Raw genomic sequence first — 12,610 nt, forward strand, 5'->3', positions numbered from 1 at the left:
CGGATGATATGTAAGGCCTTTCACTCTAAAGTCTTGGAGACTGAAATCATCACCGGTACTAAAGTTGGTGAAAGAGTATTTCTTCCACGGATTACCTTTATATGCAGCGAGGCCCAACTACCATTCACCATGAGGAGGAGACAGTTTCCCGTCCGGCTGGCATTTGGCATGTCAATAAACAAATCACAAGGCCAAACCCTAAATGTCTTGGGGTTATATTTGGTGACTCCAGTGTTTACTCATGGACAACTGTATGTCGCGTTGTCACGAGCACGGTCTCCTCATGCTGTGAAGGTGTTACTTGAGGATAACGCTAATGTGGAGTGTTCATTTGATGATCTTCAAAGTTATACACCTACAACAAACAATATTGTTTATAAGGAGATCTTGATGACTTCAGAGTGACAAGTCAGGTTTCTTATTTAAGTTCTGCAATTTGATTAATTTTGTTGTGATTTCTTTTTTTATACATATTTGTCCATGGTAAAAGTACCTATTTTTGTTGTTTACAGACATGTCTGAGATTACCTTTACATTGGACATGCCTTTGTCGAGGATAGAACGTGAGTTTTTCTCTATATTTGCTTAACTTTTCTTGATTACAAAGTATGGAACATGACATTCTATACTAATGTCTATCTGTATACAGAGCCACCGCTATGGTCAGCTCCTATTACTGCAGGTCACGTAGCAGGGATTATGATTGATGCTTATAGGGATGGGTAAGTATAAGTGTAATTGTTAGGCATTGTATGAATATTTTTTGAACCTATATATAAATAATTGTATAACCTATTTGTTATGCTTTGATTTTAGGATATTACATGACATTGATACGTTTATGGTAAGAGTTGTCGACGAAGGCATCGAGATGTACGGGATTGGTGTTCCTGATGAGGAGTGGGGTGTCTATTTGTTTTGGAGAGAGATGGACAGATGCTTTGCATCATTTGAGGGGTATTCAGTACCCGATGAGTGGGTGTTTCTTACATCCATCATGGCCATTGGTATTCGTTATGCGTTTTATACTAGAGCTCCTCATGTACCATCCACTCGATGTTCTATTGTACGAGGTAATTTTGATTATGTTTTTCTATTATAAGATTTTTTTGAGATTTTATTTATCGATGTGTCGTTATGTGCAGATTTGATTTATCATTGTTTCGTTTGTGCAGGTCCTTTGCATTCATCGATAGTAGAGCATGTGCGGGATGGATCACCGCTTTACAATAGAGAGCGTATTGTGATGAGGAGACAATTGAATGATCCTTCTCACAAGAGAAGAATTCAATTTGTTGATTCTGACATTACTGACTGAGAATACGTATTTTGTGGTGCATTTTGAGAATATGTAATATTGGTCCTTTTTTGCATCTTCGTATGCTACATTACTATGATATTTTTGTTTTCGCCATAAATCTACGAGACATGGATGTTATTTTAAGATATATATATATAAAGTCACTTGAAATAATGTATTGTGTTTACTTAAAACATGACCTAAATTGGAGAAACTGAGTTTATTTTTTCTAGAACTCTACCTGTCGGCCGCAGCAACGCGCGGGTCCAATACTTGTTATAATTGAATAAGGAAATGTCTAAAGGGGAAATTGTCAAGAGATGGGTGCACGCCAATACACGTGACGCCGATCTTACCCCTTACAAGTTGCATGTTGCCGTTTGCCTGCCACGTATGCAACGTGCATCCCTTTGACTAGTCACCGCTCATTTGCCCACGTGGCAGACCCATAGCCGAATGTGGGAACCAATCCCTTGTCGGCATATCAGCATTCAAAAAGGACGTGGCACCTACATGGGCCCCTTTCAGTTGACTACATGTCCGTCCGGATGCGTAGACCGGGCAAAAAGACAGTTAAGGGGAAACTTTGGAGTCCGAGCTGAGATTATTTTTTCCATTTTTTAATAAATCCACGCTGGCAAAGAAAAACTCAATATACTTAAATACTATACTAATAATCTAAAACAAAAAAAAAGGTCATTGTGTTAGCTATGGCGATGGCGAAGTGCGCAGCGCCTTTTAACTTACCCATTCTGACCGTCTGAGCAGTCTTGAAGCTTTCCAACTACTACGCATTTAGCCCCTTTTCTTGTCCATCTCCCCTTCATCCTGATAGTGCAGCTTTTTTCTTTCAACTTTCTGCTCTGTGCTCGCATTACATTTCGTCTACTGCGCAGTTAAGCCTCCCGCAGAGAAATTACAGTATAATAACGAGATTAAAGCGTATCTGGATTTTCAAGATAAGGAGTTTTTACCAAAGGTAACAAAGGAAAGCATTGCGGGTCGGTTGCTGGTGGTCGTACAAGGTATGCAGATGCTTAATATTCATTAACAGTAGGATTAGAATACATGAGATTAATCGATTAGAACGTCCCGTAATTAAGCAGCATTTGTCAGTACCTGCTGATTTGGGCTTCGGATATGCTGCACTCGGTGCGTACTCTGATCAAGAAATTAAGCAACAGGTGTGTTTTCTGAGCTTTTCTGCACATGTGATTCACCACGAGAAGGCTGTAAGTGCACCCTGATAATTTGGCAATGGTGTTTTTGCATAGCATCACCACTAGAAGGCTCGGATCTAGGAGTTAAGCAGCGATCGATTCTATCCTGCTTCTTAAGACTAGGCGATGCTGCAGAATCAGTAACAGCCGCTGGATAGCTCTGATTAGCGCTACTACTAGAATCCTGGATGTGTACACTGATGTAGATTATGAGCAACAGTAGATGCTGCACGATCATGAACAGTAGAGTCTGAATCTGTACTCTAATCACGATATAAAGCAGCAATTTTGGCTATGGAGATGGTGCGAAATCATCACCAATAAAAAGGCTGGATGTGCACATGAAAAAAAAAGTTTAAAGCAACCGTTTCTATCATCTAGGTCTGGTTTGGGCTGTGACGGTGCTGCAGCACTAGAAGGCTGGAAGTGTTCTCTGATCAAGAAGATGTCATGGGGTCTTTTGATATACCATGGCCTCCTTTTTCTGCTTCTGATTTGCTTATTAGGCCATGGAGATGCACAGTCACATTTCCAATGTCTACCAGCAGAGCAGCAAAAGCTACTCAACTTTAAGGCGGCCATCCCCAACTTCAATCCTTCACTGAACTGGACAGAGGATAGTAATTGCTGTACATGGCAAGGGGTGTCATGTGGGTTTTATCCTTTAGGGGCCAGTGAGTCAGAATCAATACCAACTGATGAGAAGAATGTGTCACTGGCTTCACAGGCAGTGCAAGTGCTCAGCCTCTCCTTGCCGAATCTGGGTTTCAAAGCCAAACTGCCTTCAGTTTTGAGCCAACTCACCTACCTCGAACACCTCAACTTATCTAGCAATCACTTCAATGGTGCCATCCCTAGAGAGTTTTCCTCTCTATCTAGGCTGCAAATCATTGACCTCAGCAACAACAATCTCTCTGGTAGTGTTACCATTTTCAACAGCATGATTTCCTTGCAATTTGTCAACATCTCCAGTAATATCTTCTCAGGAGGGATTCCGACTTATAAAAACCTCAGTAATCTCGGAGAGTTCTATGCCGGACAGAACACTCTGGAGGGTTCTTTCACTACAACCATCTGCCAACATACTCCTAACCTAACCATCCTTGACTTCTCCTCAAACTATTTCTCTGGAACTTTAAGAGAAGGCCTTGGCATGTGCACCCAATTACAAGAGCTATACTTGGGCTCCAACATGTTGACAGGTTCTATACCAGATGATATCTTCAACATCACCTCTTTGTCAATCCTTAGGCTAGAGGATAACAAGCTCACAGGAGGATTGGGGGACAGTGTGGGCAACTTGCAAAACCTCACAGAGCTTGTGCTTTGCAACAACTTCTTTTCAGGGGGGTTACCCAAAACCTTATCCCGGAACCACAAGCTAACCACACTTGTTCTCGGTAGCAACTCCTTCAATGGTGCAGTTGATCTGGGGTTTTCTAACTTGACCTTTTTGGATAGATTAGATCTCAATTCAAATGCGTTCACGGGCCCTATTCCGCCCACACTGGCGAATTGTAGCAGGCTTCGCTTTCTTAGCCTCTCCAAGAATGACCTTACTGGACAGATACCTAGTCAATTTAATTCTCTGAAGAATCTTACCATAGTCTCTCTCTCCACAAATCAGCTAAATGGGAGCCTGCTCTCACTGGTGGGCTGTGAGAATTTGGTGAGTCTTGTGCTCACAAAAAACTACTTTACAGAGTCTCTCCCCGAAACAGCCGATGGATTCAGGAACCTGCAGATATTGGCTCTTGGTTACCTCAATCTGAGTGGGCAGATTCCAGCTTGGTTACAAAACTGCACAAAGCTGCAAATCTTGGATTTGTCATGGAACCGTTTCCAAGGAGAGCTTCCATGGTGGTTGGGGAGTTTTCAGCACTTGGTGTACTTGGAATTATCCAATAACTCTTTCACGGGAACAATCCCTTTACAGCTTTTTAGTTTGACATCGATGATGCACACCAACACCTCTGGTTTGCAGACAGTAGAGAACACTCTAGATGTGAAGAGACAAAGTGATTCTTTGGGCTTGACATACAATAAAGCAAAAGCTTTACCTGCATCTCTTTATCTTTCTAACAACAAGCTGACAGGTCCAATCCCCATGGAGATTGGCCAGCTGAAAGCACTTGTCCACCTTGATCTGAGCCTCAATGAGTTGAATGGAAGCATCCCGGCATCATTTGCTGATTTGACAGGATTAGAGCTTCTTGACTTGTCTTTTAATCAGCTTTTTGGCCATATCCCGGCTAGTCTCACACGTCTCACGTTCCTTGCAACTTTCAATGTTTCGTACAATAACTTGTCAGGTCCGATCCCAGTGGGTAATCAGTTCTCAACTTTTCCTAATACCAGTTATGAAGGCAACCCAGAGCTTTGTGGCTATCCTGTTTTACAAGCCTGTCTGAATGTGGCTGCATTTCCCTTCACTGCTGGCAGTGCATACTCTCCTAGAAGAACAACGAGGAATATTTTGGTCTCCATTTCTGTTGGTGTCGGGGTAGCTATGCTGTTGGTGGTCGGGCTTGTCTGCATGCTTTCTCGAAGGAATGCAGTGCATCAGGGGCTTGAAAGCTCAAGGGAAATGAACGTGCCAGAGAGCCTCTCTGAAGCATACAGTGTTTCAGTGGAGCTCTTTCAGATCAACCAAAAGCTCACTGTGGGAGATCTCTTCAAAGCAACCAACAATTTTGATTCTGCAAATATCGTAGGGTGTGGCGGGTTTGGTCTTGTGTATAGAGCTGAACTCGGAGATGGATCACGGCTTGCAATCAAGAAACTGACAGGAGATTGTGGCCAGATGGAGAGAGAGTTCAGGGCTGAGGTAGATGCTCTCTCGAAGGCCCAGCACCGAAACCTGGTATCTTTGCAAGGGTATTTACATGTGGGGAATGATGAGCTCCTTATCTACTCTTACATGGAGAATGGGAGTCTGGATTACTGGCTACATGAGAAAAATGATGGTGCTGCGGGCTTGGACTGGCCTACTCGACTGAAGATAGCTCGGGGAGCTGCTGCAGGGTTGGACTATCTGCACCAAATCTGCAATCCTCATATCGTGCACCGGGATATAAAGTCCAGCAATATACTGTTAGATGAGCAGTTTGAAGCCCATCTTGCAGATTTCGGGCTGGCCCGGCTGCTGATGGCTACGGATACACATGTGACAACAGAGTTGGTGGGAACATTGGGCTACATACCTCCTGAGTATGGTGAAGCTTTGAATGCTACAACGCGAGGTGATGTTTACAGCTTTGGGGTGGTTCTTCTTGAGTTGCTAACTGGGAAAAGACCAGTAGATGTCTGCAAACCAAGGGGATGTGGGGACCTTGTAGCTTGGGTTCAACAGATGAGGCAGGACCAAAAGCCAGATCAAATATTTGACAGTCTTCTGCGAAGTGAGAGCTGTGAAGAGCAGATGCGGCAGTTATTCGATGTAGCATGCTCATGTATTAATCGGAATCCACTTCACAGGCCTGTCATAAAGGATGTTGCCGTTCGGCTGAATGAGATTGGACAAGAGAAGCATTCAATTAATTAAATATCATACTTCCTACTTGGGTTCTCTTTGTAGATATATTTTCATTTTTGTTGCTTTTGAGATTATTGCCTTTGTCCTTATTACATGTCATATGCTTTTGCAGAAGTGAGCATAGAGCAATGAAGCACTGTGTGTGCATGTGCATGTGCATCTATTATCTTTGGTGCCAGGCTTCATCATGGTTGAGTCTCTGGAGAAGTTATAGAAATTCAATAAATAATTTGTCCTCAAAGGTGGACATTTATTTATGCATGGATTTGCACTTGCACTTACACATGCACATGCTCTTGGGTGCTGATGGCATGAGTCTATGTTATGCATGATTGTTGTAAGTAGACTCTAATGGAGCTTCCCATTGGTATTGAGCATAGAGAAACAAGGAACTGAATTGTTTTCAGACAGCAAGCAAGCACTAAAACGTTGAAATATTTATCCAACATCCCCAGCAAACCCCCAACATTCCCTCTCCTTGCGGAGTTCCCCCTCCTTGTGGAGTGGCTGAAATTTTTCTGAGGTTGTGGAAGAACGAAGGCTGAGTGGCTGAAATTTGTTGAAACAGTTACCTCACTGTGCTCTGAAAGTTACCAGGTCAGGAACATAGCAGGACATTGTCTTTTCTGAATCTACAGGTACACTTTACTGATTACCAAATCAATAATGACAAATAGGGATCACATCTGATCTAAATTACTGTGTGCTTTTAAGGCCTAGAGCAAAGTGACAAGTATCTGAGGCCTGGTGGATGTCAGAGTGTCGAATTTGATGCTCCACCATATCATCTGAACTTTGATCAGGTCTGTCTTCAAGTTTGCGATTTTTACAGCAATCGTTACTTCTCAGGTGGAAAATATGTTGCTGTTCTTGCTCGTTCTAGCAGCTTTGATCAGGTCTGTATTCAAGTTTGCGATTTTTACTGGAATTGTTACTTCTCAGGTGGAAAATATGTTGCTGTTGTTGCTAGTTCTAGCAGCTTTTCAATTTCCTCAAGTTGTGGATACAAAAACATTCTTGTGAAATAATTGTGAGGACTTCTTGTGCCTGCTTAAGGATTTTGGGTGTAGCATGTGCATGTCATTTACAAATCTTCTCATTGCTCAAACAAGTTACCGGAGTTCTTGGAGATGGCTATAGGTTCTGCTGGTAAACTTGGAAAAACTCTGGTTAGTATTGAAAGACTGACGTCCTTTCCCTCATTGATACCACTATGTTGGAATTTAGTAATTTATCTACCCACCTTGCTGCTGGATTGAACCAATCAAAGGTCTGTTCTGGAGCTAATACCTCTTGCTCATCCACCAACTTAATTGGTTGGTTGTTGTGAGAGTAGGCTGTCCTGTGCCCCTAAGTAGTGGGAGATTTGCCATGAATATGCTTCCAATGGCTACTATGCATGTGAATGAGATCATTCTACATGGTGCTAGTGGCTCCACCTCCAGGTAGAAGCAATCGCTGTCTTGTATGAGGCATCCCGATTGTGCCAAACTGTTACATGTACTCTATCTGGCTGCCTTGTTTTGTTCTCTGCTCTGTTTTCTTGTGAGCAGGAGAGGATCTTTTGTAGCCCTACGGGCGTTTTTATATAACTAATGAAAGGATCTTTTCTCGGAAAAAAAAAAAAAAAAGATGGGGAGAGGCAGCGTTCAGGAAACTTATCTACAGTAGTTTTGCCTCTTTTTTTTGTTCAACCAGCTCACTTCCTATCTGAGAAGTTAATAACTGGCAGTTTTGAATTGGGTTCCAATTACCCAATGAAGGGCAGGCCTCCACTGCAAGCGGTGTATTTGCTTGTATTGCTGAAGCATTCGAAGTACAAGATAGATGTTACTAAGGCAATTATGGAGAAGAATATAGAGAGATTAGGGATTGTGCAGGAGATAATTGAGGACGAAGGTGTGGCTCGAGATGCTCATTTGAGAAACTATAAAAAGGTTGTGATCTCTTGCTCATTTGAGCTTCGATAACCAACGAAAAATCCTGTGATAGTGTTTTGATTATTACTCTCTCGAGTCTATTTAATTGCATCTTACGAATCATGCATTATCGCCATCCTCCCTAGTTTAAAATCAGAGCAAGCTAGGTCTTGATAGGCTTCTGTAGTGTAGGAAGATTCAGTAGCGTTTCTGTGCAAGGAATGTTCAACTGCAGGGCTGAGTTGACCTCCTTACAGGCGGCAATCCGCGGCCAGAGATCTCCCATAGAAAGGCTGCAATTTTGATGACCTTGTAGCTTGTGTTGATTCCATTTAGGGCTGTTTGTGGGCTGTCTAGAGATGAAGTAGGACATGCACATTAAGAATGAGGGGTTGAAGAATGGGGGGGAGCTATAAGCAAACACACACAGGAGTAGACAAACACTCGAGAGAGATGGATGGTGGAATTTTCTTATATTTTGTTCTTTTCTTAACATAAAGAGAGATAAGAGTACATACTATATGGAAAAGTTCTCCCGACTATAACTTACATATGTCGGTCTATATTGTGAATCTCACTATATGAGTGGCGCTATAACTATGCCATAACTCTAATACATTAAATTGGCGGTCACATAGCCAATTAAGCACTGGTCCATATTCTCACCAACCTAGCTAGTCAGCGGAAGAGCGGAAGCTATCATCTTGGTGGGTTATCAATATCCGTAGCACTAGGTAAGCTCGATATTTCAACACTCTTCCTCGAGCTACTACACTCCAAGTAAGCTCCTAAAGAGGTGGGGGAGACAGTGCAGCGGTAAGGGCTCTTGCCCTACACCGCGAGGGCTTGGGTTCAATACCCGCCCCCTCTCCCACGTGCCATGACGCATGGGGTCTATCTATTTCCACACTAATATAAAAATAAAAAATAAAAAATAAAAAATATCCTCCCAACAAAAACAAAAGCAAGCTCCTGAAATTGCGGAGCTTCTCTGTACCCAATGCCTTTGTGAAGATGTCAACCACCCGATCCTATGTATTGACATAAGCCAAATCTATGTCACTTTGCTAAAACCTGCTCCCTCACAAAATGATAATGCACCTTAATGTGCTTTCTCTTAGAATGATAGATTGGGTTATTGGCTAGCTGTATATGCTACTCATGTTGTCACAATAAATGGAAACCCTATTTATAGGCTCACCCTAATCACCAAGTAGCTTCTAAAACCAATCTACCATTAGCAGCGTCCATGCACACTTGTCTCTGTACTCGGCAAGGCAGCTATCGGTTGTTTCTTGCTACTCCAACTCACAACATCACTCCTAAAAGAAAACGTAAAGCCGTTGGTAAATCTGATGTCTAAGACACTACCAGCCCAATCAGCATCTGAATACCCATGTAGTTGTATCTCTTTGCTAGCCTCATAGAAAAGTCCATAATCAACATTGGACTTTATGTATTGTCTAGCCATCCAAGTGTGGCTTCTTGGAGACCTACACTGGCCTAGTAATGGTCATGTAGATCAAGCTACTCACTATGCACATGTACTTAGTGGAGTCCTCCGAAAGCTCACCTATATCTATGGAAAGCTTAGTATTCTGCTCTAATAGCAGTGAAATAATAGGCTTACAGCTTGTCATACCATACTTGGACAACATGTCCAAGCCACACTGTCTATTATGAGACTGACAGGTAACACTAAAAGGTAAGACTAGGAAATATTATTTATATATAAAAGGTTGTATATAAATAAGGTTCATGGGATTTCAAATAGGAAATACCTAAGCAATGGTTAATATGCATTAAAGTTAAAGTAAAAAGGGAAGCAAATAGTGCACAATGGAAGCCCAAGGGACATAAGGGTAGTTAAAGCGGCATTGGACGAGGAAAAGGCAATGTCTAGTCAATGAAAGGTCAAGGAGCTGAAGTTGGAAGGTTATGCACCACTTAGGCCTAATAACCATGAGATAAGGGACTATTTGGGATAGGGTAACACTAAAACGTAAGACTAGGAAAGATTATTTATATATAAAAGGTTGCATATAAAGAAGGTTCATGGGATTTCAAATAGGAAATACCTAAGCAATGGTTAATAGGCATTAAAGTTAAAGTAAAAAGGAAAGCAAATGGTGCACAATAGAAGCCCAAGGGACACAAGGGTAGTTGAAGTGGCATTGGACGAGGAAAAGGCAATGTCTAGTCACAATGAAAGGTCAAGGGGCTGAAGTTGGAAGGTTATGCACCACTTAGGCCTATATAACCATGAGGTAAGGGACTACTTGGGATAGGGTTGGGTGGAGAATCAAGGTTCTAGTCTTACAAGTCTTCGAGCTTATGATGTAAGTAGCATTACATTGGTATCAGAGCTAGCGTTCAATCTCGGGGGACTCTTCATGCTTCTTTTGTGATGAACACAACGAATGGATAAGTTATCTTTTGCTCTTTTTACCAACAGGATAAGGTGCTCTCCTTCGTCTTTTGTTATATTATTTTGAATGAAAGCTTGAATAGCCATAGCTATATTTTGGTAATTATGGTATGGTTTCTCTTTGGAAAAACAAATGAAAGTTTGAAGTTTTGAAGAGAAATAATCAAACATTGCAATTTGTGTGTAGTCTCTTGGACAAAAGATGGAAGAAATTCTGCTTTTCAAGAGCAAGGAATTTTTTTAATGGTTACAAATCGAGAATATAGGGTGTGTTTTGGTATACACACACACAAGAGACAAGGAGAAGCGCAATATAGAAGCGGGGCGGGGGGGGGGGGGGGGGGGGGGGAGGGGGGGGAGGTGCACAGATCGTTGGTGATCACCATTTGCAAGCATTTTCTTTCACCAAAGCTACCCTTGATTTTATGGTGATCACCATTTGCAAGCCACTCCTCTGGATCTAGATATATCATGCTAATAACAACAACTTGACCGTCATCAATAACAAAATGCACGGACAACAAATGTGGATGAAGTAGAACGCTATCATCGACCACTGGTGAGAAATCTTAAGCCAAAATCCAGGCCCCGTGATTCGGTTAGAATTGGAACATCTGATTCAAACTCGACGGACTAGATTAAGGTGCGTTGGCCTTTGGTTTGGAATCATCCTTGATGGTGCTATTGCGCGATCATCCCTACTGGATCTGGTTGATCAAGATTTCCACATAAGACTGAGCTTTAGACACTGACACACTAACACAAACTCGACGTCATCCAACATAAAACAATCGTTGTCACTAGTGAATTTAGGTTTTGGTGGAGTAGTGCGCTGGGGAACAATGACAAGAGAGTCCTTTACCCGCCCACACTCTTGTGTTGTTGCAGCATAGCTCATGAGACGACGACCAAGTTGAGAGAGTTAGGATGATTTGTGTGACTGGTCGTCGAGAGAGTTAGGATGATTTGTGTGCGTAGTCACAGGCAATGCACTTTATGCTATATGCTTCATGGGCACAAGAAGAAATTTTTTTTCCATCAAAGTTTTCATCGAGAGCATTAAGTAAAGGTTGGTGCTCATTTTTTGTTTACAAATTCTTGTTTATAGGGCCAAAAAATGAATTTGTTCATATGACCTGTGTCATCTTAATAAGTTTGTACATCACCAAGAACCATTACGTGTAGAAGGTCCTGTACGTATTTTACACTCGTGACACATGTGTTTTGAGTATGATGGACTTGGGATGTATGGGTCTAGTGTGTTTCACACTCATGACGCATGTGTTTTGAGTATGATGGACTTGGGATGTATGGGTCTAGTGTGTTTCACACTCGATTATTTGAGCTTCTTGCTCTAGTTACTTTGGTATTGGCCTCGCGTGGATATTTGAGTTTTTGCAAGTGAGCATCTATATAAGCACGCATGTATTGGTCATTCATGAGATTGAAGTTTAATATTATGTGCTTTTAGCATGCGATTAGAAGCATATACATGTTTTGCATGCTTGCATCAAGTGTATGAAGGATGATTAGTCACATGATTCAATACAGTTGACTAGTGGGTGTAAGAACACTAGTTAAGTATGTTGATTACTGGTGAAGTGCTAGTGATAATCAATAGTTGATGTTTTTTCCCCTACTCTCTTTATGTATTGTGTCGACAAAGTTTGAACTATTGGAGAGTTCAGTTGAGGACTTGTTTTTTAAGTCTTGGATTCATGTCCAAGCAACCCATTTGAGTCATAATCTACATGTCTTAGTGTAATACTCTTGCTTGCACAATAAACGAGTTTTGCACGCTTGAGAAACCAATGCAATTGGGTTTTTCTCGTAAGTTTTAGTTCCGCGTGGATACAAAGGGACATAGAGTTGTTGGCCCTAAAGTTTAAATATTTTTATGCATATCACATGTATGTTTGTGTTATGTTATGTTGAGTTCACATCAAATAAGTTGGTTTGTGAATTTGTATCTTAAGATTCTATATTGTCGATCATATTCCTTTGAAAATTTATGGTCAAGGGTCTTTTACAATGTTATGTGGCTAACCTATTTGTTGTTACAGACTTCAATATCAAAGTTATGTGTCATGTGCTCAGTATGAACACATTCCAATGAGGTTTTACCTTTCTGAAGAAGTTTGTTACTTAAGGGGATATTCCTTTGATCATTGATTTTTCATTGAGTTCAAAAGGTTATCTAAAGATAAA

At 41.5% G+C, this 12,610-nt stretch overlaps 2 protein-coding genes across 5 annotated transcripts; both read left to right on the top strand.

Annotated features, from left to right (window-relative positions):
- The first annotated feature begins 511 nt into the window (after positions 1–511).
- LOC147618694 (uncharacterized) lies at positions 512–1,425 on the top strand. Its single transcript, XM_086774464.1, has 4 exons — positions 512–563; positions 650–722; positions 817–1,073; positions 1,176–1,425. Exons 1-4 carry the CDS (start codon positions 515–517, stop codon positions 1,316–1,318), a joined length of 522 nt encoding a protein of 173 aa, XP_086630590.1. The 5' UTR covers positions 512–514; the 3' UTR covers positions 1,319–1,425.
- A 566-nt stretch (positions 1,426–1,991) lies between these two features.
- Positions 1,992–7,665, top strand: LOC147618695 (phytosulfokine receptor 2-like). 4 transcript variants are annotated; one of them, XR_015261945.1, is made up of 5 exons: positions 2,003–2,325; positions 2,407–2,484; positions 6,624–6,693; positions 6,770–6,858; positions 6,998–7,665. XR_015261945.1 is itself a non-coding variant. In XM_086773726.1 (3 exons), the coding sequence occupies exon 3, from the start codon at positions 2,966–2,968 to the stop codon at positions 6,062–6,064; it is 3,099 nt and encodes a 1,032-aa protein (XP_086629852.1). In that variant the 5' UTR covers positions 1,992–2,325; positions 2,407–2,484; positions 2,575–2,965; the 3' UTR covers positions 6,065–6,309. The 4 variants fall into 4 exon arrangements, 2 of the variants coding, with proteins under 2 accessions (XP_086629852.1, XP_086629853.1); XR_015261944.1 differs by having other exon boundaries at positions 6,770–7,665; XM_086773726.1 differs by lacking the exons at positions 6,624–6,693; positions 6,770–6,858; positions 6,998–7,665 and adding an exon at positions 2,575–6,309 and having other exon boundaries at positions 1,992–2,325.
- The last annotated feature ends 4,945 nt before the right edge of the window (positions 7,666–12,610 follow it).

This window comes from Cibotium barometz, chromosome 34 (genome assembly GCF_041138505.1).
Source record: "Cibotium barometz isolate CiBa-2024 chromosome 34, ASM4113850v1, whole genome shotgun sequence".
Lineage (NCBI taxonomy): Eukaryota > Viridiplantae > Streptophyta > Polypodiopsida > Cyatheales > Cibotiaceae > Cibotium > Cibotium barometz.